Below are 26,019 nucleotides of genomic sequence, written 5' to 3'. Positions count from 1 at the left end.
TCTGAAAGGACGTCTGGTCTAATTAGCATATTACACTTTTATTATTATCAATGGAGCTATAAACGGTAGGTCTACTTGTTCAGATGCACAAGTGTTTCTCCAGGGTAATATATTCTTCAGGGAGGATGTATATTTTCAATTTCAAATTATTCTACAAAGTGATAGAACCCAATTATACTATCATCAGCAGTGATTAGTACAGGAGCACAGAGACCCTCTACTCCCACCCTTCACACACAACACACTAAACACATGCACGGAGAGATCAACCAAAGGACTTGTATGCATGCATATAAGCCTAACCAGTGGTCACGGACAACAGGGGGGTGGGGGCATACAGGGGGTGGGGCATCCGTGGGGAGGGGTTTGGAATGGGAATGGGGAGGATGAGGACAATTATGTGATACCATAACCAATAAAGAAATTTTTAAAAAATAAAAAATAAACACGTGTACAGACCCATAAAAAGATCCACGCCCGTGCACCACACACGTACAACAGCACGATACCAAAGACACACTCAGACACACAAACGTACGTCACACAGTCCACGCATTCACAAGCCAGCCTCTCAGACGATCCAATCAGGAGGCTCAGCCTCCGCCGGCCCGCTACGGAGGAAGCTTGTCCCGGCCGCGCCGCCGTCGGACGCCCGGGGTCAGAGGTCACGGCATCGTTGGCGGTGGCCTTTTTTTCCCCTTTCCTACCGGAAAGCACGGCTGGGCCGGACCTGACTGACCCGTGTGGCGGTTGCGAGCGCCGGACCCGGCCTCTGGTCCTCGCGTGGGCCCCACGGAACCGGACACCGCTCCCGGAGCGGCGGGGAGGATGGTGCCGAGCGGCCCCAGGCCCGCCGCTCGCCGCCGCGCGTGAGGTCGGAGCGGCCGCGGGCGTCCGCCGAGCAGCTGGCCGGGCCGGGCCCGGGGCGCGCCGCTCTCCGCCGGCGCGAGGTGAGCCGGGCGCGCGGCCCGGGGCTGGGTTCGGCGGGGCCGGCCGCGGGGCGGGGAGAGGCCGCGCTGGTCCGGGCGGGTTTGCTCCTCGCTGTCGGGGCGCCGCTCCCGCCCCAGCGGCCGGCGGGGGGCGTCCCGCGCTGGTGGCCGCGGCCTGGTCACCGCCCGCCCCCGGGGTTTGCCCACCGCGTCCCGGGGGCACGATTCCCCTCCGGCCCTCGACACGGCCGGGCTTCCCACTACGGAGCTGAGGCTGCGAGGATTCGGATTTGGCCTTAGGGAGCATTTTGGGAGTTTGCCTTTTTTTTTTTTTGACTTTGGGTCGTGTTTCCGTTATTCTGCGTTTGCACATGATATACGTGTCAGACGGAAGGTGGGAGGTAGAGGTCCAGGTTCACACCAGAAACTCCAAGTGAAATCGTGGCATTTTACGTGTCAAGCTGGGTAACTTGTTCAGAGGTGGGTGGGTTGTTGTCTTCACTTGTATTTCCAGAAAGTGCATTACGGAATGGCTTCAGGGTAACCTGGGGGCACGTAGACCCGGCTCTCCGGAGAGGCACCATCGGGAAGAAACGAGGCCTGTTGTGCTGTTTTGAATCGCGTGAATAACCGTAACCGGCGGACAGCTGGTGAGGAGGCTGTGGCTGAAGAATCAGATGTCTGTAGTTGAGCTCTCAGCGGCAGATTACAGCCCTCACTGGAGGGATGAATGACGGGCTTTGCAGCCTGCTCTGGCCGGGGAAGACTGGCTCCTCCTGAGCTGCTGCTCTCCTGAGCCGCTATGGGAGGCAGTGGAGGGAGAACTACCAGGCCGGTGATGAATATTTAATCAGTTAGTTGTCCCTGTAGCACTTTTTTTTTTGGTCAGCTTGGGGTCTGTGCATTTGTATCCCATCTGTAGGTGAATGCTCCCTCAGCGCTTGAAGGTTAGAGAGCACCTTCCTGCTTCCTCATCTCCTCTCAGGGGTTTGAAAGGAAATAGACCTGTTGTGCAACTAACATATACTTCGTGGCTCCAAGTCCACGGACTGTCTGAGCGTGAGGAGGCAGTGTGTTGATTTCCTTGTAAAGGTAGAGGAATTTCTGTGGCCTCAATTGAGGTGGACTGGAGTCAGGGCTGCTTGCCACCCACTTCTGGGTACTGAGGTCACCCACTGCCCACTGAGCACACCTCCTCTGTGTGGGCTCTGCCTGCAGCTGCAGGGGAGAGAAACAGACCTAAGTACAAGTATGGCTTCTGCCGGCAGAGAACTTAGAGAAAGAATTAGACTGCAGGAATTAATTGCCTATGGCGTTACCACCTATTAGGGATTTTGTTGTGATTATGGTCGGAGAAGGCCTCATAAAGGAAGTGACTTTTGAGGTGGACCTTAAGGATCAGCGGATTAATTAGCTGGAAAATGAACAAGGTAGGGCTGATTGGTGCAACAGCACCCAGATTAGATAGTGGGGCAATAGGATAGTAGTGTAGAAACACGGACAGAGGTAACCGTGTAAGGGTTAAATGCTTTTCTAAGATAGAAAAGCATGGGCTATGCAGTCTGGCTTTTGGTAGGTTTCTGGGTTCTAAGGAATTGTTTTCATTTGATGAGATTCTCTTGTTCTTTTAGCCAACCAGTTACACAAATCACTGCCTAACTTATTTTAAGGACATAAAAAAAATGTTGATTGTAATTGCTATTAGGTATTAACAATCAGAAAAATTAAATTTGCTGTCTGTGAGGTATTTCAGTGCCAGTGTTTAGTTTTAAGGAGCCCCGCTCTGCCACTGTGACTACAGCCAAGTGCAATATGACAAGCTCTTTAGCCATTTTCTGAGTGTTTTTAATGACATCTAATTCACAGAGTTGCTGTTTGTTTCTCTTACCAACATTGTTGAAGAAACCTTTGAAACCATTGAAACAGGATGCCTGGCGATTGCTCTGGAACATCATGAACTAGTCTCAGGACCTCACTGGCTTCAACCTTAGCCTTTTGTTTTCATGAGATATAATTGACATACAACATTATATTAGTTTCAGGTGTACATTGTAATGGCTCAATATTGTATATATTGCACAATGATCACCACAATTAACAACTCTCACCATACATAGTTACAGAATTTTTTCTGGTAAAGCAAACGCCCTTAGCAACTTTCAAATATGCAATACAGTATTATTAACTACATTCACCATGTTGAACATTACATCCCTATGACTTATTTTATAACTGAGAGTTGGTACCTTTTAATTCCTTTCACCCATTTTGGCATCCCTGCCCCCTACCCCTGGCTACCACCAATATATTCTCTGCATCTAAGAGCTTGTTTTGCTTTGGGGGAGGAGTTTTGTTTTAGATTCCACATATAAGTTAGATATGGTATTTGTCATTGTCTGGCTTTTTTTATATTCGAATAATTCCATCAAGGGCCATTTTTGTTGCAAATTATAAGATTTCTTTCTTTTTTATGGCTGAATTGTGTATATATACACCACATCCTTAGCCTTGCTTTTCTTTTCTTTTAAAAAAAATATATATATATTTTATTGATTTTTTTGCAGAGATGAAGAGAGAGGGATAGAGAGTTAGAAACAACGATGAGAGAGAATCATCTATCAGCTGCCTCTTGCATACCCCCCACTGGGGAAGTGCCGCAACCAGGTACATGCCCTTGACCAGAATCGAATCTGGGACCTTTCAGGCTATCCACTGAGCCAAACCGGCTTCGGCTTTAGCTTTTCTTTAAACAAGTTCCACACTGCACCATCTTAACTTTTATTTTAAAAATATATATTTTATTGATTTTTTTTATAGAAAGTAAGAGAGAGGGATAGATAGAAACATAGATGAGAGAGAAACATCAGTCAGCTGCCTCCTGCATACTCCCTACTGGTGATGTGCTCACATCCAAGGTACATGCCCTTGACTGGAATTGAACCTGGGACCCTTGAGTCCGCAGGCCAGCTCTCTGTCCACTGAGCCAAACCAATTAGGGCCCATCTTAACTTGTTAATGTTTCTTTTTTACTGTATTCTCCTAACTCCTTTATTTTCTGACAGCATGACAATCCATGATGCTAGATCTTTGGGATGTTTTTGTCAATGTTCACATGCCACAGAATTCCATTGCCATGTAAGAGGGTTTTAAAATTTTATTTATTTTTTACTATAACATCCCAATTAAAATGAAGAAAAAAAATGGAGGAAAGATAGAGTTTTTAACAAATTGAATTTCTACTAAGGATTTATTTTGATAAACATAGAAATCCTTAAATGTTCTTTCCCAGATACATATTGAATAAATTTGACAAGAAGTCTGTAGCTCATTCACTGTGTATAATTACCTACCTAACTGTAGTCCTGGGGACTACATTACAACCTTTGGTGATGATAGTGTGTTGTTATTTGCCAAGTTGAACTTTGCTATTTGGTTAGAGGTCCTGTTTTTTGAAACATCTCTCAGTCTTTAAACTGAGTTTGTTATAATATTTCATAATGAACTTTTAGTGTTCACTTAATCTTGTCATTGCTCATGATTTGTTTTTTATTTTTGTGATTTGTTTTCTTAAATATCTTTTAATTGAGCTATAATTGAGATATACTAATTTCAGGTATATAAATAATGATTTGATATTTGTATATATTGAAAAATTAACATCCATCATTACATGTAGTTATAATTTTTTTCTTTTAAAAAGTTTATTGGCTAATAACATTATTTTAGTTTCAAGTGTACAATTCTGTAATAAATAATCTGTATAGTGCATTGTATGCTTACCATTTCAAGCCTAGTCTCCTTCCATCACCATATATTTAACCCCTTTACCCTCTTCAATCTTCCCACACTCCTCTCCTCTGGTAACCACCATACTGTTTGTTGTCTGTGACTATGAATTTGTTGCTTTCTGTTTTGTATCCCACATATAAATGAAATTATATGGTTCTTGTTCTTTTCTGTCTTACTTTGCTTAGCATGATACTCTCAAGACCCAGCCATATTGTTGCAAATGGCATTATTTCATCCTAATGGCTGCATAGTATTCCATTGTATATATGTATCACATCTTTATGCTATTATCCATCAAAGAATACTTAGGCTGTTTCATGTCTCAGTTACCATGAATAATGCTGCAGTAAACATGGGGTACATACATCTTTACAAATAAGTGTTTTCAAAATTTTCAGGTAGAGACCCAGAAGAGGGATTGTTGGGGGAAATGGTAACTCTAGTCCTCATTTCTTAAGAACAACAATCTGAGGGTTTCTTTTCCCCATAGCCTTTCCAACACTTGTTATTTCTTGTCTTATTGATAGTAGGCATTCTAACAGTTGGGAGGTGATATCTCATTTTAAAAAAATTTGGATTTACCCTTTAGCAAGTGAAGTTGAGCAACCTTTAATATATCTGTTGTATGTCTTCTAGGTCCTCAGGCCCATCTCCCCCTTTTTTTAAGTATACATATCCTTAAGATTTTATTGTCACATAATAAAACAAAATATGAAGCTTAGAACTAGACCACTTTATCCTTTCTCTTCCTATCTCCTCCCAGTTCAAAATGTTTGCATCTCTTAATAGCCAGCATTCTCTTAACTCTGCAGTTGGGCTTAATGCATTCAACCCTCAGCAGTTTTAGCTTTTTTGCTAAATTGGCAGAAAATTGGTCTGCCCACCAGAGCCACTCTGCTTCCTGTCATAACTCTGTTTTCTCTGAGCATACAGAGAATCCTTGCCCTTCTTGTGAACTTAATGCTTGCCATACCTCTTAAAGAAAGTCTAGTGAGTTTTAGGAATGCTCACCATGTTTGTAAGAGCCTTATTGGAACAGAAAAGCCCTCTGCACACTTTTATTTATTTTTATTTTTATTTAAAAAAAATATATTTTATTGATTTTTTACAGAGAGGAAGAGAGAGGGATAGAGAGTTAGAAACATCGATGAGAGAATCATCGATCAGCTGCCTCTTGCACACCTCCTACTGGGGATGTGCCCGCAACCAAGGTACATGCCCTTGACTGGAATCGAACCCAGGACCTTTCAGTCCGCAGGCCGACGCTCTATCCGCTGAGCCAAACTGGCTTCGGCCCTCTGCACACTTTTAAATTGGATGGATTGTTTTATTGTTTAGTTGTATGAGTTCTTTATGGGTATTATTTATATAATAGTGCCTGGTGCATGGATTCATGAACATTGAAAGAAAATTAATTAGAAGGTGGCTGGCGGGGTGGAACTAGGTGAGACAGGCTGGATACGCCTTGGAACCAACCTCTCGTGGTACCTCTCCGGCCACCTGCACCTGGGCAGTGCCGTGGCTCTAAGGGCTTCTGTGAAGTGAGCGGGGGTGAGGGTGGGGGGTCCCTCCAGCCGGTGGGGTCCTTTGGTCTGGCCTGTGGGGATAGGGCTGAAACTGGCTCTCCGACATCCCACAAGAGGTCCTGGATTGCGAGAGGGCGGTTCTTGGGAGACGCACCCCAGAATTGGGCTTCCTCCTCTCTGGTTCCAGGATGCGGCACCTGAGAACTGCCACTGCCAAGTCACTGCAGCTCAGCAGCTCCTGCATTGAGCGTCTGCCCCCTGATGGTCAGTGTGCATCACACCTACTGGCTGGCCGGCCTGGCAGCCTGTTGCTCAGCCTTTTATATATATAGATTTTGGATATTAGGCGCTTATTAGAAGTAATGCTTGCAAATACCTTCTTTTGTTCAGTCAGTTTCTTTTTTGTTTTGTTGATAGCTTATTTTGCTGTATGGAAGCTTTTTAGTTTGTTATAGCTCCAGTCATTTATTTTTGCTTTTATTTCCCTTGCCTTTGGTGTCAAATTCTTAAAATCCTCTGAGACAAAGATTCATAAGTTTAGTGATTTTTTTAATATTAAATTGTGCCAGATCTTATATTTAGGTCTTTGATCCATTTTGAGTCAACTTTTGTGTATGGTGTCAAATAGTGTTTGCTGAGCAACATTTAATCTTTCTGTAAGTTGTTTTTGAGTTTGACATGCATCTTCATCCAATAATGCTTGTAATTGTTGGTCTTTAAACTTTTTCTGTTAACTTGGACATTCTTTGTCTTTCACATCAAAATCATCACTGTTAAAGCATTTAAATCAAGGTTCACAAGTATCTTGAGATGGAGCATGTTCACCATAAGCTTCCTGAAGTATATGATAACTTTTTCTTCAAAATAATGAATTAAAACTTCCCCAAAATGCTCTTTTTTGGACCCGAAATTCGACATTTTTAGGCGTAAAAAATATCTATGATGATAACACCTTCAGCAAATATGGCATATGAAGTTTTGAAACTTGTCAATACAACAAAATAGCATACATATTAAATCGCATGTATATCAACATGTATAACTCCATCTATTGAAAAAAATCCACATTATTAACTGGTACACCTAGTATCTTTCCGTTTCTTTGTGTCTTCTTCAACAATGTTTCAACAGTTTCTCTCAACAGTGTTTTGTAGTTTTCAGTGTATCGGTCCTTTACATCCTTTTTTTATTCCTACATATTTTATTCTTTTGTTGTTGCAGTTGCAAATAGAATTATTTTTTCATTTATTTTTCTGAAATTCTATTGTTAATCTATTCTATAGGAAAGCAATGGGTTTTTGTACATTGATTTTGTATCTTGCAAGTTTATTTATTTATTGTTTCTAATAGTTTTTTGGTGAAGATTTTGGGGTTTTCTATATAAAGAATCATGTTATCTGCAAAAAGTGACAATTTTACTTCTTCATTTGCAATTTAGATGCCTTTTAAAAATTTTTCTCTTGCTTGCTTATTTTGGCTAGGACTTTCAGTACTATATGTTGAATAACAGTGATGAGATTATGCATCCTTATTTTGTTCATGATCTTAGAGGAAAAACTTTGTTTTTTTGCCATTGAATATGATATGTAGCTTTTATTATGTTTAGGTACCTTCCTCCTATACCCAGTTTATTGAGTGTTTTAATTATAAATGGATGTTATATCTTGTCAGATGCTTTTTCTGCATCTTTTGATATGATCATGTGATTTAAAAAAAATGTATTTTATTGGTTTTTTACAGAGAGGAAAGGAGAGGGATAGAGAGCTAGAAACATCGACAGCTGCCTCTTACTAGGGATATGCCCGCAACCAAGGTATATGCCCTTGACTGGAATCGAACCTTGGATCTTTCAGTCCTCAGGCTGATGCTCTTATTCACTGAGCCAAACCAGTTAGGGCCATGGTCGGTAAACTGTGGCTTGCGAGCCACATGTGGCTCTTTGGTCCTTTGAGTGTGTCTCTTCCACAAAATAACACGGCCTGGCCCGTCTATTTTGAAGAAGTGGTGTTTGAAGAAGTTTAAGTTTAAAAGATTTGGCTCTCAAAAGAAATTTCAATCGTTGTACTGTTGATATTTGGCTCTATTGACTAATGAGTTTGCCGACCACTGGGTTAGGGCAATGATCATGTGATTTTTATTCTTTATTAATGTGGTTGATCATGATGTATTATCTATTTAATGTATTGTTGTGTTCCATTTGATAGTGTTTTATTTAGGACTTTGCATCTACATTCATCAGAGGTATGGGTCTGTAGCGTGTGTGTGATCCTTGCCAGGTTTTGGTATCAGGGTGATATTGGCCTCATAAAATGGGTAGGAAGTATTGCCTCTTCTTCAGTTATTTGGAAGAGTTTGAGAAGGATAGATATTAAATTTTTTTTGAATGTTTGATGGGATTCACTAGTGAAGCCACATGGTCCTGGACTTTTACTTTTTGACATGCTTTAATGAATGTTTCAATTTATTGTTGATTTATCTTTTTAGATTTTCCAGTTCTTCATGGTTCAGTCTAGGACGGTTATATATTTCCAAGAACTTGTCCCTTTCTTCTAGGTTATCAAATTTGGTGGTGCATAGCCTTCCTAGTAACTTGTGTGGTCCTTTTTATTTCTGCAGAGTCTGTTGTAAGTTCTCTTTCATTTCTGATTTTGTGTCTTTTTTTTTCTTTAGTGAGTCTAGTCAGAGGAGGTTTGTCAATTTTACTAATCCTTCTAAAGAACTAGCTCTTCCTTGCAGTAATTTTTTTATTGTCTTGTTCTCTATGTAGTTTAATTCTGCTTTAATTTTTTTTTCCTACTGACATTGGGCTTCATTTGTTCTTTTTCTAGTTCTTTAAGGTGAAATGCTAGGTTATTTATTTGTGGTTTTTGTTTCTTGAGATAGGCCTGTAATGCTTTAAGCTCCCGTCTTATTACTACTTTTCCCGTCTTTTTACAACTTTTGATATGGATAAGTAAAATGTTTATGAATAAAAAAAAATAATTCATACAATGAAATAGTTTTGGCAATAGATACGTATGAAGTACTGATATATGCTACATGGATGAATCTTGAAAACAATGCTAAGTGAAAGAAGTTAGCCACAAAAGATCACATTATATGATTTCATTTACTTAAAATGTTCAGAATAGGCAAATCTATCGAGACAGAAAGTACATTAGTGGTTGCTTGAGAGCTAGGGGAAATAAGGGGTTATTTGCTAAAAGGTATGGGCTTTTTTATGAAATGATGAAAACGTGTAAAAATTTATTATAGTGATGGCTTGCCCAATTCTGTTAATTAAATTGTATACTTTAAAATGCGTGAATTGTATGTAGGTGCATTAGATCTTGTAAGCTGTTTAAAAAAATCAAGACCCTTTCATATGGCAAAAGATACCATGAACCATATTAAAATCCACAGATGAGTAGTATAACATATAAAGTTGGTAAAGACTCAGTTTCCAGCATATAAAAGGAACTCCTAAACATTAACAAGAAATTGACAGACATCTTATAGTAAAGATTCAGGCAGATCACCTAGAAAGACATCTAAATGATCAATAAAGAAGTTTGGTTTGCTTTATATACTGCAAGGATGAAGACCATTCTCAGCAATCAGACTGTTAACATCCCAGAATATGTGGACATCACTCTGAATGCTCCATGGGCACCCTTCAGAGGGACTTCAATCACATTAATGTAGAACTCTTGTCCCTGAGAAAGAAAAAGTGGCGTTAGGGTGACAAATGGTGGGGAAATAGAAAGGAGCTGGCCACAGTTTGCACTGTCTGCAGTCATGTACAGAACATGATCAAGGGTGTTCCACTGGGCTTCCGATACAAGGTAAAGTCTGTGTACGCTCACTTTCCCATCAGCGTCATTATTCAGGAGAATGATTCTCTTGTTGAAATCAGAAATTTATTGGGCAAAAAAATACATCGGCAGAATTTGGATGAAGTAAGGCATTGTTTGTTCAGTATCAAGCTCAGAAAGATGAGTTAATTCTTGAAGGAAATGACATTGAACTTGTATCAAAATCAGCTGCTTCGATTTAGCAAGTCACAATAGGATATCAGAAAACTTTTGGATGGTATCTATGTTTCTGAAAAAGGAACATTTCAACAGGCTGATGAATATCTAAGTTGTCCAGCTATAGAAACAATAAGATACCAAATGAATTGTCATACTTATTTGCAATATTTTACAGATGGAATAAAAGCTACATATACTGGGGTGTGTGTGTGTTAAAGTTTGGTTTCAAGTAGATACAATTTAAAATAAGGGTGAAATCTTTATCCGGTGCCTCTTTGTGCCTGGTGCTGGAATGGACAAGAGTATAGCAGTGAACTGGATTTTATTGATTTTTTACAGAGAGGAGGGGGAAGGACAGAGAGTTAGAAATATTGATGAGAGAGAAACATTGATCAGCTGCCTCTTGCACACCTCCCACAGGGGATGTGCCCACAATCAAGGTACATGCCCTTGACCAGAATCGAACCTGGGACCCCTCAGTCCGCAGGCAGACGCTCTATCCACTGAGCCAAACTGGTCAGGGCATCAATTTAGTTTTGTAATGTGTTGGCATGTATTTGTGTCATATTACTAACTTATTTAACTATTTCCTACGTAACATGGAAGTAACAAATATATTTTTTAGAATAATTAGAAGAATAAACTGAAAGGTAAGGCCTGTCTTTCAAGAGGTTACCATTTGGAAATGATGACAGCTAATGTGTTTTTTCTTGCTAAGTCTTTTGAAGATTTCTGATAAAATATTTCTCAAGTTCAGTAATCAGTGACCCCCTCCTCACTGCCCTCCAACATCATGAAAGGAAAAAGTGAGAATCATGGGTTTTCTTTTGACAATCAGTATCTCCTGATTAATTCCTTTCAGGTGGACGATCAGAATAATGTTCAACATCAACCCCCTGGAGAACCTGAAGCTGTACATCAGCAGTCGGCCGCCCCTGGTGGTCTTTATGATCAGTGTGAGCGCCATGGCAATAGCTTTCCTGACCTTGGGCTATTTCTTCAAAATCAAGGAGATTAAGTCACCGGGAATGACAGAGGTATAGTATATTCTTTATTTTCTTTTCTTTTTAAAAAATCTTTATTGTTGAAAGTATTACATATGGAGGTACGGTGCATTCTAAGTTCTTTCAGGCTGGCTGGACCTTATACAAGGCAATAACCCCTTTGGGCTCTTCACACCCTTTTCTTTGGTTGTGACTTTTTATCCCAGTGAGAAAGGTCAGTATACAGAACTTTTTGTCTTTCTCTCCCTTTCACATAGTTATTGATTCAGATGAGGCTACCAGTTTCAGTTAGAATACTTCAGCAATGAATTGGGTATTTTGGAAAGTATATTTGCACAACGTTTGTGTAAAGAAGCTAGATAATAGCTTCTTATATTCCTACTAGAGGCCCGGTGCATGAAATTCGTGCACAGGGGTGGGGGAGGGGTTGTCCCTCAGCCCAGCATGCACCCTTTCCAATCCGGGATCCTTCTCACAATCCAGGACTGCTGGCTCCCAACTGCTCTCCTGCCCGCCTTCCTGCTTGCCCCTAACTGCTTCTGCCTGCCAGCCTGATCACACCCTAACCACTCCCGTGCTAGCCTGATTGATGTCTAACTGCTCCCCTGCCAGTCTGTTTGCCCCCAACTTCCCTCCTCTGCCAGCCTGGTCACCCCTAACTGCCCTCCCCTGCAGGGTTGATCGCCTCCAACTGCTCTCCCTTGCAAGCCTGGTCCTTCCCAACTGCCCTCCCCTGCTGGCCATCTTGTGTCCACATGGGGGCAGGATCTTTGACCACATAGGGGCAGCTATCTTGATCTTGTGTGTTGGAGTGATGTTCAATCTACGTATTTTTCTTTTTTTTCTTAGATAGATGCCTGATGCACGGGTGGGGGCCAGCTGGTTTGTCCTGAAGGGTGTCCTGGATCAGGGTGGGGGTTCCCTTGGGCATGGGGCAGCCTGAGGGAGGGGCTGTGGTGGTTTGCAGGCCAGCCATGCCCCCTGGCAATCCAAGCTGAGGCCCTGGTATCTGGAATTTATTTACCTTCTGCAATTGAAACTTTGTAGCCTGGAGCAGAGCCAAGCCTCCTGCTCCATCTGTGGTTGCCGCCACATCGATAATTGAAACTTCGTATCCTTTAATGGAGGCCTGGGTCTGCCAGAGTGTGTGGAAAGCTTGGCTTCCTCTGTTGCCAGGGAAACCCAAGCCTCCCTTTTGGTAGCCATCTTGGTTGGGTTTATTTGCATACTTGCTCTGATTGGCTGGTGGGCGTGGCTGGTGGGTGTAGCAGATCGATGGTTAATTTGCATATTACTCTTTCATTAGATAGGATGAAATTAGCTCTTTGCAGTCTTTAATAACTGTAAACATTTGTTATTTTAAACCCCCACATCATCACCATGGAGTTTTATCAATTATATAGATAAGAAGGGATCTTCAAGAAATTAGAAAATGGCATCTTATTTTCAAATACAGTTGTCTTTTTTTATCCAGGAAAACTTCTGTTGTCTACAAAATTGACTTCTAGATTTTACATTTTGTGCAATTTAAATTATTAGGACTGTGCCTTTTAATTCTTAATCTAAGCACATAATGGTGTGAATACTCATAACACAGATTTACAGTGATGTGTATTTTTGTATACCAAAAAAACAAAAAGTTACTAATTCTTATTTAATAGAGGTGAATGACAATATTACCTATCAATAAATTTGTTTACATGTTAGAAATTATGTTCAATTAATGAAAAGGTGAATTTATTGGTGGATAAGTTTTCTTTTAGGATAGATTTGTTCTTCTCTTAGTAGATTCCCCAGTGCCTCCTCTTACACTTTTTTGTGTATGTTTGTTGTTGGGAGTGGGATGGGAGTAGAGACTGGAATTGCATTGTTGCTGTACTGGGTGTGCCTTGTGAAGGAGAGGAAAGTTCTACTCAGTGTACAGAGGTCATTGTTTGTCTTGTGCTCTGTGGCATTCTATATCATAGTGATTAATTCAGGGGTCTTCAAACTACGGCCCGCGGGCCACATGCAGCCCCCAGGGGAGTCTGATCCTGCCCACCAGGTTTTTTGGGCAGTGAGCGCAGCCAAGGTGTTACAGTAGGAATTAGTAGTTCATATAGTCCGGCCCTCCAGCTCTCTGAGGGACCGTGATCTGGCCCCCACTTTAAAAAGTTTGAGGACCCCTGGATTAATTCCTTTCAGGTGGAAGGACCACCTTCACATGTGAGCTCCCTAACAGTTAAAGTAACACGTTTAAACTATTTCCACCATGAATCCCTTTCAAAGAGTTTCTTACAAGAGACATACTCACTGGCTAATTTCCCCTCTTCTCTGACTGTCTGAATTTTTAAAGGGTGTGCAAACAGGATATATCCACAATACCTATGAAACGAACATTCTCTTTAAAAAAATATTGATTTCAGAGAGGAAGGGAGAGGGAGAGAGTGATAGAAACATCAGTGATGAGAGAGAATTATTGATTGGCTGCCTCCTGCATGCCCCACACTGGGGTTTCAGCTCACAACCCAGGCACATGCCCTGACCAGAAATCAAACTGATCTCCTGGTTCATAGGTCGCCCCCCAACCACGGACCCTTACTGAAATGAACATTCTAGTCATAACGCTACCTCTGCTGTATACTGGCATTGCTTCTCCTCAGAGCTGGAGTGCATGTTGAACACTCAGCCAAGGCCAGTGGTTAAGATGTTGCCTGGAAAATTAGCCCTTAAATCAGAGTGGGGTCTGACATTGGCTTTGGCAGACTGTTCAAAATGGAATGGAGCGCTACAGGAAAGCTGCCAGATGCTGCTGAACTTTGGCTATGATTAATTTAGTGATTTTATTTTCAAGGGAGGATCCTAAGTGTATATGGGAAGAGTTTGGGTCTGTGAGTTAGGAAACTTAATTCTTATTCTGCCTTCAACTATGGAATTAGAGAGTCCGTAATTTGCACTGGACTTCAGTTTCCTCATGTCTGCAGTATGAAGGGATGACACTAGAATGTATGTAGGTGTTAGGGAAAATGTAATTTGATACATCCAGTTGTAATCTTATTAAATGCCATATACTGATTTATAGATGTAGACTCGCTTGACTGCTTGGGGATTGTTCAGATGGCATTTAATTCATGCTAGTATAAGTGTAATTGGTAGTGTTACTTGGTTTGTTTTCACATTTGGCAACTTTTTGTAGACCAATGATGCCTGGGAGAATGTCGCAACCTAGCCGAAACCGGTTTGGCTCAGTGGTGGAGCGTCGGTCTGCGGACTGAAAGGTCCCAGGTTCGATTCCGGTCAAGGACATGTACCTTGGTTGCGGGCGCATCCCCGGTAGGGGGTGTGCAAGAGGCAGCTGGTCGATGTTTCTCTCTCATTGACGTTTCTAGCTCTCTATCCCTCTCTCCTCCTCTCTGTAAAAAATCAATAAAATATATTAAAAAAAAAAAAAAAAAGAATGTAGCAACCTAGGTTAGGTTTGTTATTGCTGTTTCAGCTAAAATTAAAATAAATCCTGATGGGTATTTTACTATGTTGATATCAGTTTAACCATAACTTAATAAGCTGTCTGTGTTTTTAAAACTAATGATGTAAGCCACTAATGCAGGGTGTAGATATTAAGAGAACCTGAAAACATCTTTCTCTTTTTTTCTCCATTTGGAAATTGTTTCTGTTCTAAGGTAGCAAACAAAGTCCATGACAATGGAGGAAAAATCCCACATATTGGTATTTATTTGGTTTCACATTCTTGAGAGAGAAGGCAAGGTGTATAGAATTGACCTTTTTTTTTAAAAAAATTATTTTTTCCCTTGAGTTTTAGAGAGAATGGAGGGGTGAGACAGGGAAACTTAGATTGGTTGCCTCAAGTCTGCAACCATGGTATATGCCCTTGACCAGAATCAAACCTGATTCAGTCTGTGGGCCAAGGCTCTATCCACTGAGCCAAACCAGCTGAGGCTAGAATTAACCTTCTGAGGAATTATTTTGAGGCAGCCTTATTTAAAAAAACACACAAAAAAAACACACACACAACAAAACTAATTACAACTGCTAAATGAGTTTAGATGAATGCCTTTAATGTTTTACTACTTTTGTTCAAGCTTTCTTTTCATGTTTGTTTTTGAGGCTAAATCATATTCTGTAAGTATAATACACTTTTGTTTTCTACATATTTTCTTGTATAAGTTTATTTAATCCCACAGCTAATTTAATATCTCATACCAATGAAGAGTTCATATTTTTGGTTATGAATATGAGAGTGGTTTGGAAAACTACACTATTGTGACAATGCAACAGCTGATGGCTTTATTGTCTCTGTTATTATAAATGATTGACTCTAAAGCTGGTGTCCCCACCTTGTGATGTGACCTCGAGGGCCATGGCAGCACTTGCAGACTGCTCACACTTTTTTCTCTCTGTTTCATTTTACGGAAGGATTGGAATACTTTTCTGCTGCGATTTAATGATTTGGACTTATGTGTATCAGAGAATGAAACATTAAAGCATCTCACAAATGACACTACAACTCCAGAAAGCACAATGACCAGTGGGCAGGCCAGAGTGTCCACCCAGGCCCCACAGGCACTGGAGGATTCAGGCCCTGTTAACATCTCCGTTGCAATCACCCTCACCCTGGACCCGCTCAAACCCTTTGGAGGGTACTCTCGCAATGTCACCCATCTGTACTCGACCATCTTAGGGCATCAGATTGGACTTTCAGGTATGTGTGTGTTCACCAGTTTTCTTTCAGACTTCCTCAAGCAACAGCTGTCACATGGTTTTAGACTGTTTTTGATTTTTGCATGTGTCTGCCCTTAATAAAGTGCCTGGCATGCGGTAGGCTCTCAGTAAAAAGCCTATGAAAATGAAAATGAGAAACTGGTAAGAAACTATAAGGTCTATTTCGGTTTACAAACACATGCTATCATGTTGGAGATGGCAATACATACTATAAATACTGCTGTTAGTTTACAAACTTGAACATCCACCATTAGCTCAGCTTATGGAATGAACTAGCAAAAGCCTAAGATCTGGTCTCTTCCCTTTGGCATTTTGAGATTATGGAAGAGACAAGGATATCATGAATTAATATTTATCAAGTGCTTTCAGTAGTTCTTGACACAAAGCAAATGCTATATATACAGTAAAACTTTGGTTCTTGAATTTAATTGGTTCTGGAAGCCTGCTGGAGAAGCTATTTGTTTGAAAACATAATCATTTTTCCCATTAGAAATAATGTAAAATTAAATTAATCTGTTCCCAACCCACAGATTGAGTCCCTGTTTTAACCTTTCTTATATACAGTATATGTCTAATGTACTGTTTAATCTACAAACAAACACTTCTTTTAAATGTATTGAGCCACCCCCCTTACTAGCCTTAGATGAATCACTTTTAGCACATGTTCTAGGGCAGGGGTCCTCAAACTTTTTAAAGTGGGGGCCAGATCACGGTCCCTCAGAGAGCTGGAGGGCCGGACTATATGAACTACTAATTCCTACTGTAACACCTTGGCTGCGCTCACTGCCCAAAAAACCTGGCGGGCAGGATCAGACTCCTCTGCGGGCTGCATGTGGCCCGCGGGCCGTAGTTTGAAGACCCCTGTTCTAGGGATATCTTTCAGGAAGCATGTGGCATCTTTGCTTTTTTATATATGGCTGCCTCTGAAATGCTGTCACTGGCTAATTCATTTATCCAAGTCAACAACAATTCTTCTACCTCTTCATTTGCCTGTGATCTTTGTTTCTTTTCTTTCTTTTTTTTTTTTTTTTAATATATTTTATTGATTTTGTACAGAGAGGAAGGGAGAGAGATAGAGAGTTAGAAACATCGATGAGAGAGAGTCATCGATCAGCTGCCTCTTGCACACCCCCTACTGGGGATATGCCCGCAATCAAGGTACATGCCCTTGACCGGAATCGAACCCGGGACCCTTCAGTCCCCAAGCCGACGCTCTATCCATTGAGCCAAACCGGTTTCGGCTGTGATCTTTGTTTCTTTCACACCCTTAGCAACATTAATACTCTTGATGTTTTAAAATTGTGCTAACCATAGATTTCTCCAGCAACAAAAGCATTCTCTTCTTTCTTTGTTGCCTGAGAGACACTTTTTGTCATGCTGAGGTGTCAGGATGAAAGGGTTGTCAGGTTAAAAACCAAAGTTTGGTTCGACAACTGAGACATTTTTCTGTGAACAACTTAGTCAAGAACCGAATTGTTTGAGATGGGAGAGGCTGGAGAACTGAGGTTTGACTATAAGTGCTTGTTAAATAATAGTAATAAAAAGAAATACCTATAAAACATTGAGCACTACCCTTTCACCAGAACCAAACCCATGACTGTAAGTGAGTCAGGACAAGGTGAGAGAGTAGTGGAAGAGGGACTAATTTGGAAAGGTTGCATGCTGGAGGCCCAGGCCTTGAAAGAATAATCTGGGTTACCAAGAGCCTTTTAAAGTCCCGTTCGGGAGTGCCCGCCAGCCTCCTATTGGTTGTTGTAGGTGAGAGCTGTTCCCATGGAAATAAGGTAAGGGCAACTTCTGGGTTTTCTGTGTTACAAGTAGCCCTTTCTCTTCTGCTGTGGTGTTATGTACCTTGGTTTTCATTTAAGCTTCATCACTTACTGGTCCATGACCTTAGGTCTGTTAGATTCTCCGCTCCTCAGTTTACTCATATGTAAAAGCGGAGCAGTAATGGGGTAGTGGTACATTTTAAGTGAAGCAATAAATATAAAAGCAGTTTGAAAATGGAAAGGTGCTGCAAATGCTAACACAGTGGGTGATAATAACTTTCCAGCTGGGCACTGCCTGGGCCCTTAGCACCCCTAGGTCTGGCTGAAAGCGGCCCCTCTCTGCTTGCCTTTTGGTAGCTCTGCCAGGTGAGCAGGCCTCAGAGTCCAGCTCAGAACTGGTGATGGTCCTGAAATCCCACAGAGGTGGTTCCTGGGTGGGTTTGATGTCAGGATTCATTCAAATCCTAGAGAATAATAAGTATGGGTTCTTGCCTTTATCAAAATAAAAATAAATCCACCGTGATTTCTCATCCATAGGCAGGGAAGCCCACGAAGAGATAAACATTACCTTTACCCTGCCAGCAGCTTGGAGCTCGGATGACTGTGCCCTTCACAGTCACTGTGAGCAGGTGGTGTTCACAGCCTGCATGACGCTCACAGCCAACCCTGGTGTGTTCCCCGTCACAGTGTAAGTGGTTTCCTAAGCCCACGAGTATGAGAAGCTCCACTGACCATGAATGTGATTGGGGTGCTTTGGAGAAAGTTCCCGGGGGCTCACACTGCATCCCTTTACCTGGACCTAACGAGTTCTTTAAGTTTAGTTTGGAATTCTGAGGTAGAACTTCTCGTGTAAATAGCAGAGTTAGATCTTCAGCAAGGTTGGTTGTTATCGCTTGTTCTAAGGCTGCTTCTCCTGTTGGTAGAAGAAGCACGTCACAGAAAAGATAGGAAGGATGGATCCCATGACTAGAATGACCCAGAGTTAAGGCTCCCAAAAGATTAAGGTTTTGTTCATGTCCATTATCCAGAAAGAGTTATTTTTAAAATTGAGAGCACAAGTAAAATCTTATTTTCTATGAAATAGTTACTATTTCTGGAACTTTTGCTTCTTATATTTTGAGCAGTTGTAAAACTGTCAGTATTACCGTTTTGCCTTTATATATATATATATATATATATATATATATATATATATATATATTTTTTTTTTTTTTTGCCTCTCCTTTTTCTGGGAAGGAGATAATGATCTATAAATACATGAAATACGCTAGATGTAGCCTATTTTAAAAATATTATGGTGAATCCTTTTTCAGTAAGAATAATTAGGTATTTGTCTTAATTTAGACATTTGGAGGTTTGTAGGACGATATCAGATAAGTTAAACATTATTTGTTGTTGTTCCCATTAGAAATAATGTAATGTAAATCTGCTGGAGAAGTTTGTATGTCAGACTTCCTGTTGTAATTGAGAATTGGGAAAATGGCTTAGAAGGAGCAGGTTCTTCTTTGGCCACATCATATGCAAGAGGACTATGAAGGCAAAAATCTAACACGTAAACTCTTCAATGCCAAATGCCTATTTCTTATCTGTTTATTAAATAAATAATCAAAGGTCCCTGAGTGAAAAGCATGGTATTTATCTGAAACATTTATGTCTTCTGTTTCTTCCTTCCACATGTTCGGCTGTGGTCAGTGTTGGGCTCGGGGCTGTGGGGAAAACAGTAAATGTCTCAGGCCACTGAGCATGTCTTTCCCCGTCTCCCCCTGCAGACAGCCGCCGCACTGTGTTCCGGACACATACAGCAATGCCACGCTCTGGTACAAGATCTTCATGACTGCTAGAGACGCCAACACAAAATATGCTCAAGATTACAATCCGTTCTGGTGTTATAAGGGGGCAATTGGAAAAGTCTATCACACTTTAAATCCCAAGCTTACAGTTGTTGTTCCAGATGTAAGTGAGAAAACTCGTGTATGCGTGTGCGTTCAGGAACTGTTAGAGTAGTGGTGTTTACATGCTTGGGTTAGCTTAGCCCCTGCCATTTCAGATTCCCAGCTGAGTTAATAAAAGGCTAGGAGGAGTGGTGGACACTTGGAAAAACATGCCACTTTTTTGGTTAAGAAAACTGTTTCTGTTTTTCGTTTTCTGCTTTGCTCAGCAGCAGTTACTTATTGAGCAGCTGTTGTGTGCCTAACCCATGGGGGTTACAAGAAATGCTTGTAGTCTTACTCATGCACACAGCCGCTCAGGAGAATATTTGGTTAGTGTTAATATGAGCAGGGAGTGATTTGGAATTCATAAGGGTAAGAGTAAATCTTTGGATAGTGAGGGCTGAATAGGATGTTAAGGAGGAGAAAAAGGGAGGAAAACACTGTAATCTAGACTAGTGGTTAACGTGCTAGTTTAGCTTCCGGCTTACTAGTACACTTGAGCCCACTTTTACAGACTACACTGATTTTTTTTTATAAGTGCCCTCTTCCTGTCAGTATATGTTAGGTGGGTTTCTTGCCTTTTTACCTGGCCCTTTTTATCAAGTTGTAGAAGTTGGTAGGCCCGGAGCCTGTGGAGTGATCAGTGGAGGTCAGGTTCCAGAAAGTCCTTTGTGCCTCTTGAGGCATTTAGACTTCTACCCTGAGAGGAGGCGATCCCCGCCGTGCTGGGCTGCAGGGGGATTTGCAGACTGGTCTGCCCACCTGATTAGTGTAGATGTCATGGGTCCTAGAGATTTGGGAAGGAAAAGGAACGAAGCATGGCCGGGATCTTGCAACAGCTGGCAGGGTGATTGATTGCATGTGAGAGGTAAAAGAGGTTTTCAGGCAGGGACTTGTAAAAGTGGGGGAAAGGCAGAAGGAAGGAAGCTGCCTCTGGGGAGAAGTGTTGCAGAGGCCTTCCTGGTGGGGTAGTTATGAGGGTGTCAGCCATGCACCCTGAAGGTAGTCAGAGGAAGAGGACATAAGAAAGAGTGGGGAGTACAGGTGTGAGAGCCTTCTCAGGGGAGGAGACCAAGTGTGGGAAGGGGAGGGTGCTCAGGCAGTGTGGGGTGCAGAAGCCAGGGCAGAGAACTGCTTTAGGAAGGGAGGTGAGGTGGTCTCAGGAACATCATGTCTTCACTGAATGAGAGCCAGCTCTAATAGTTTAAGAGGAGAAACATCTGTTCCGGTTTAAGAATTAAAGTTAAAGCATATCTGGAGGTGATGAACTGTATCTCTAGAAATCCAGCATAAAACTTTCAGTAACTCAGTGCTGATGTTTCTGGTTTATTCCCTCTAGGATGACCGTTCATTAATAAATTTGCATCTCATGCACACCAGTTACTTCCTCTTCGTGATGGTGATAACAATGTTTTGCTATGCGGTTATCAAGGGCAGACCTAGCAAATTGCGTCAGAGCAGTCCTGAATTTTGTCCTGAGAAGGTGAGCATTGGATGGGGTCTCGGCCAGCATTTGGCCAGAGGTGTCGGTGGACAGACTCTCACTTCTTACTGTACTGATTGTGAGTGGCAGTTTTCCTCCAGAAATTAGCTTCTGTCTTTTTATCAGAAGTAGTCTACCCTCAGTCTAAATTATGGTATTGGGTTTTCAACTCAAACCTTAGCTGTAAAAAGTACTGTCGATGCGAGTTTCTCTCAAATCCCTATTGGAGAGCAGCTGCCCCCCTCCACTCCATCAGCTTGAGAAATCATCTCACACAGTGCTGGTCAAGGTTTGGAAACAGTTAACCCTTGAAGTCAGCACAGTGGTTCCACTAGATCGGCTGCTTCTGGTAGGAGACTTAAATTTCTTTCTTTTTAAAAAAATATATATTTTATTGATTTTTTACAGAGAAGAAGGGAGAGAGAGAGAGTTAGAAACATCCATGAGAGAGGGAGTCATTGATCAGCTGCCTCTTGCACGCTCCCTACTGGGGATGTGCCCTCAACCAAGGTACATGCCCTTGACTGGAATCGAACCTGGGACCCTTCAGTCCACAGGCTGACGCTCTATCCACTGAGCCAAACCGGTTTCGGCAAGACTTAAATTTCTATTCACTCCTACCTAGATGAGTTTTTTTCTTTTTCTTTTTTTTTCTCTCTCCCCCCCTCCCCCGCCCCTTAGGGTTTTAATAGTTCCACTCCTGGACAGGTGCATGTGGTGCTGCTCTTGGATGGGGACCCGGCTCCCTGGACTCTGTTGTGTGACTGGGTTGTTTGTCTTGCTCTCTTCTAGGTTGCTTTGGCTGATGCCTAATTCCACAACTGCCCATTTTCTGAGAGAGACTGAGCAAACCGTAAGCATTGCCTGCTGACGCCAGCCTGGGCCTGGACACTCTGTGAATACATTCTCTTGCAATGTTGGGTTATTCCAGCCAAAGACATTTCAAGTGCCTGTAACTGATTTGTATATATTTATAAAAATCTATTCAGAAATTGGTCCAATGATGCACGTGCTTCACACTTGGTGCAGTCCGAGCCCCGCAGCCTCCCCTGTGGACTTGGTGGCTGACCCACGTAGCGCCAGCGGCGAGCTCCCTGCCTCAGAGAGGCCATGCCGTCTTGACTAAGATCTCAGGGGCAGTTCAGTGCTGGAGGGGTTGAGGTTTGCTTTGATTTGAAACAGTCTGCACCTTTGACATGATACTGCATTTCCAAGCCACCAATCCATTTTGTGGATTTTACGTGTCTGTGGCTTAATAATCATAGTACCAACAATAATACCCCTTTCTCTGTTTTGCTTGCAAGGAAACACATATCTTTCTAAATTTTCTTTTTTTCTTAAAAAAAAAATAGTCACATTTTAATACTGTACTACTCTAGGTAAGACAGACTTGTTTCTTTCAAAATCTTGAGTAAAATGTTCAATATTTAAAAGTCACCTAACATGGTAAAGATCTAAGTTTAGTTTCCCACAGGAGTTGTGAGGAACCTGGTCTTGTGGAGTTTAGTTGGCACAGAAAGTTCCACTGTCTTTTTCCCCTCTGTTGTTGCTTTCCTTCATTATAAAAGTTAAAGTAGCTTCGTCACTCAAAAGGGCTTAAATAACCCTGGCCGGTTTTCTCAGTGGTTAGAGCATTGGTCCGCACACAGAAGGGTTGCAGCTTCAATTTCCAGTTAAGGGCACATACCTGGATTGCAGGTTCGATCCCTGGCCCTGGTTGGGGCATGTGCAGGAAGCAACCAAACGATTTGTCTCTCTCACATCTATGTTTCTCTCTCTCCCTCTCTCCCTCTCTTATCCTTTCTTCCACTCTCTTTGGAAATCAGTGGAAAAAAATATCCTTGGGTGAGGATTTAAAAAAAAGGGCTTAAAAATTAAGTAAATGTCTCTAGAGTAGAATAAAAATTAGCTGCTCTATTTTCTAGAATGCAGATGATACTATGGAAAGAGAATGATGATTTGGTCTAATAGTAATGAAAGGATTTCTTGTTTTCTTTGAAAAGGGAGTGGTATTTCTTTCTTCCTTCATTTGTTTATTTTATACATTTATTTCTATGCAGTTAACATATCTTCAGAAGGAAAATGGCAACTAGTAGATTACTAACTTTACAAAAATGATGCCTGTGAAATCTGAATGAAAGCAGTTCTGATTTGCCATTTATCAGGAAAACCCAAAGCATTTTTCTTTGCTATAACATTCTGATGATCTGGTTCCTTTACCCCTTTTTCCTTCTAATCCATCTTCATTAAAAAAAAGTTACGTGTTATCTTTTCTAGTCCTCTTTTGTTACTTGTATTCCGTTTTGTTTTTTTTTCTTTTTTCTCCCCCCCCTGTCATTAATGACTTCTGTGTTCCTGCAAGCAGTGCTGTAGCAAAAGGGCAAGTAAAACCTTGGGCATGACTTCAGTACTTCTTCCCTTAATTCCAGGCCTGCACAGTCTGTTCTGAATTAGAATCAGCCCTGCAGTCTGGAATATAGATTGGCCTGGGACATTTTAAACCAGGCATTCTTGAATGGAAAACAATTGTGGGCTTTTACTGAAGATTGTTAAAATAATTATTAAAATATGTTAATATATATTTGTTCCATTTAGTACATTTTAAGCACAATAATCAGACTTGCCTATCCAGTTATTTGTATGACATGAGTTGCTTCCATGATGCATGGCTTACTTGTTAGTTTAGTTTTCTGTTTGGAGACTTTGAGGATCTTAAGAAATAAGATTGTGAAAGCCTTTGGGCTTGGCCTTTAGAAACATCACTATCTTTAAGATTTTAGGTTAAGCTGCTACTGAATTAATAAAATCCCAGTGAATGGAGTTCTAGGGATAGATTTTTAACTGTCAGAGTAATATAAAAGGAGACAGACAGGTGGAAAAAGTCAATTTCACTGGTTTATTCAATATAACTTGTTGCTAATATTAATTGCCCTTATTTTAATTATAGGGAATGGCTGGAGTCTTTAGCCAGGGGAGGAAAAACACTGTTAGGAGTGAGGAAAGGAAGTGCCAAAAATGCCCAGACAGTATGACTTGTCATGAGGCATGGACACACACTTTAAAATCCGGCCTTTATCCTAGAAGGCAAATCTCAAAGGTCTTGTGGAAACCCAGAGTCAGCCAGTTATATAGAGAAAGGCTGGGGCGGAGGAGGGAGGCTATGTACCTGCTGGGTAAAGAGGCCTCCTAACTGAAGAGACTTCCACTGGATCTAGGAAGTCCAGGGGACCTGTTGCTGTGGGGCACTTGCAGACAAGGCCTCTGCAGTGTCTTGTTGGGGGCTCCAGGATTACAAGAGTGCCACAGGCAGGGCCCGTTTGCCATTCAGGGTGATCTCACCCAGGAGCACTGGCTCGCCTCAGGCATCTTGGACTGGAGGTCCAATGAAAGGTCAGCAACTTACTATTAAAGTGGTTGTTTCAGATCATATTGATCTCTTTTCTTTTTCCTTTTGTCCTTTCACTGTATGACTTGAATCAGTTTTGATTCTATTTGTAAATTTTTCTCATCATTAGGAACCTGCCATTTCTGTTGCGTTTTCTTTGGCAGTCTGTAGGGATTCAGCATCCTGGTTTTCAGCCCTCCTGCAGGCACTGTAGGTCACAAGGGCCATTGGATCCATTTCACTTCTCTTGTTGCATGATGGTCAGTAGCTGATGTTATGGCATTCACTCCCAGATTAATTTTTCATGTTTGAAATGTGTGCATATGTGCTTTACCGAATAAAACATCTGAATTTATTTGCTGTGTCTCTGTTTCCTCCTGTCTGATGGTGTTTTCTAAGGCAAGAACATCTGTAATAATAAAAGGGTAATATGCTAATTAGACTGGACATCATTCCGAATGTCCTTCCTAACGAAGCTGGGGCTGGAGGAAAGCCAGTCCCGGTCCTGGGTGCCTGCGGGCGGCCAGAGGATAGAGCAGCCCAGGTCCTGGGGCTTCTTGCGGCAGGAGGAGGGAAGCAGCCTGGGTCCCTGGTGCCTGCCGGCAGCTCCTGAGCCCTGGAGAGAAGCTGGTGCCGGCAGCCAGGGGGAAGGAAGGCTACTCTTGCACGAATTTTGTACATTAGGCCTCTAGTATGTGATAATTAATTGAGTGTTTTTGAAGTAGTTCTTTCAAAGTGTCACCTATCATCAGAATGAGGAGTGGGCAGTGTTTACTACTAAGCTGGTCTCATCAAGCACACAGATCTTCCTGAGAGCACAAACCTCTTTTAGTGTCGGACCAGCTAGTGTTTGCAGACATGACCCAGATCCTCTCCAAAAGAAGTGATACAGGCCAGTAGGAAACATGGAATAGGTGTGGGAGTGCAAAGACATTCTTCTCAGTTACATAAACCCTTCGAGTGTGGCTGGCCTTACTTACCAGAAGCAGACTCCTCGCTGGCTCTGCCTTCTGTTACAGAGCCCCTGCATGTGCTAGACTTTCTTTGCCAGGGCACTGCATCCTCTGCACTTAGTTGTTGATGGGGAAATAGAGTTGTTTGACCATTGCATGGATAGATGGCTGGTCAATTAATTCTAAGGGGAGAAAAGGGATTGAGTTTTGCCTTTGATATTATTTAGCCCCTTTCCTCTTGCTCACTCAGGATATAATCTGTTGCCAGATAATAACAAGATAAAGATAGAGGATGATGGCTATGCTGCTTTTGTTGGGGTGATTGCAGAAGGCATCTTGGAAGAGGTACAATATGAAGGCACATGCAAAAGAATGGATTTTGTGTGGGCATTCCATGCAGAGGACATGGCTTGGCCCTGGTGCAGAGGCTGAACTCTTAAGGGCCTTGGCTTCGTGCTAGGTGGAGAATAGGAGTTGTGTAAGAACTTGTTTCCCTGGGGGGTGGGGGATAGGGGGGC

At 41.8% G+C, this 26,019-nt stretch overlaps 1 protein-coding gene and 1 pseudogene across 2 annotated transcripts; both read left to right on the top strand.

Moving 5' to 3' along the window:
- The first annotated feature begins 653 nt into the window (after positions 1 to 653).
- On the top strand, positions 654 to 24,903 carry TMEM248 (transmembrane protein 248). The gene is made up of 7 exons (XM_084880718.1): positions 654 to 950; positions 11,120 to 11,294; positions 15,675 to 15,960; positions 18,287 to 18,437; positions 19,519 to 19,702; positions 21,020 to 21,163; positions 21,956 to 24,903. The coding sequence occupies exons 2-7, from the start codon at positions 11,136 to 11,138 to the stop codon at positions 21,974 to 21,976; spliced, it is 945 nt and encodes a 314-aa protein (XP_084736844.1). The 5' UTR covers positions 654 to 950; positions 11,120 to 11,135; the 3' UTR covers positions 21,977 to 24,903.
- LOC311620969 (large ribosomal subunit protein uL6-like) lies at positions 9,302 to 10,870 on the top strand (annotated as a pseudogene). Its single transcript has one exon. The product of its transcript is annotated as a large ribosomal subunit protein uL6-like (transcript).
- Positions 24,904 to 26,019: the final 1,116 nt, after the last annotated feature.

This window comes from Pipistrellus hanaki (genome assembly GCF_964339955.1).
Source record: "Pipistrellus hanaki genome assembly, chromosome: 4".
Classification (NCBI taxonomy): Eukaryota; Metazoa; Chordata; class Mammalia; order Chiroptera; family Vespertilionidae; genus Pipistrellus; species Pipistrellus hanaki.
The sequence above is the reverse complement of the archived record's forward strand: the minus strand, read 5'-3'. Positions and strand labels throughout refer to the sequence as shown.

Coding starts and splice junctions, on each gene's coding strand:
- TMEM248 (XM_084880718.1), top strand. CDS start 11,136: ATGTTCAACATCAACCCCCTGGAGAACCTGAAGCTGTACATCAGCAGT. Junction 11,295..15,674: donor AGTCACCGGGAATGACAGAG/GTATAGTATATT, acceptor ATTTTACGGAAG/GATTGGAATACTTTTCTGCT. Junction 21,164..21,955: donor CTGAATTTTGTCCTGAGAAG/GTGAGCATTGGA, acceptor GCTCTCTTCTAG/GTTGCTTTGGCTGATGCCTA.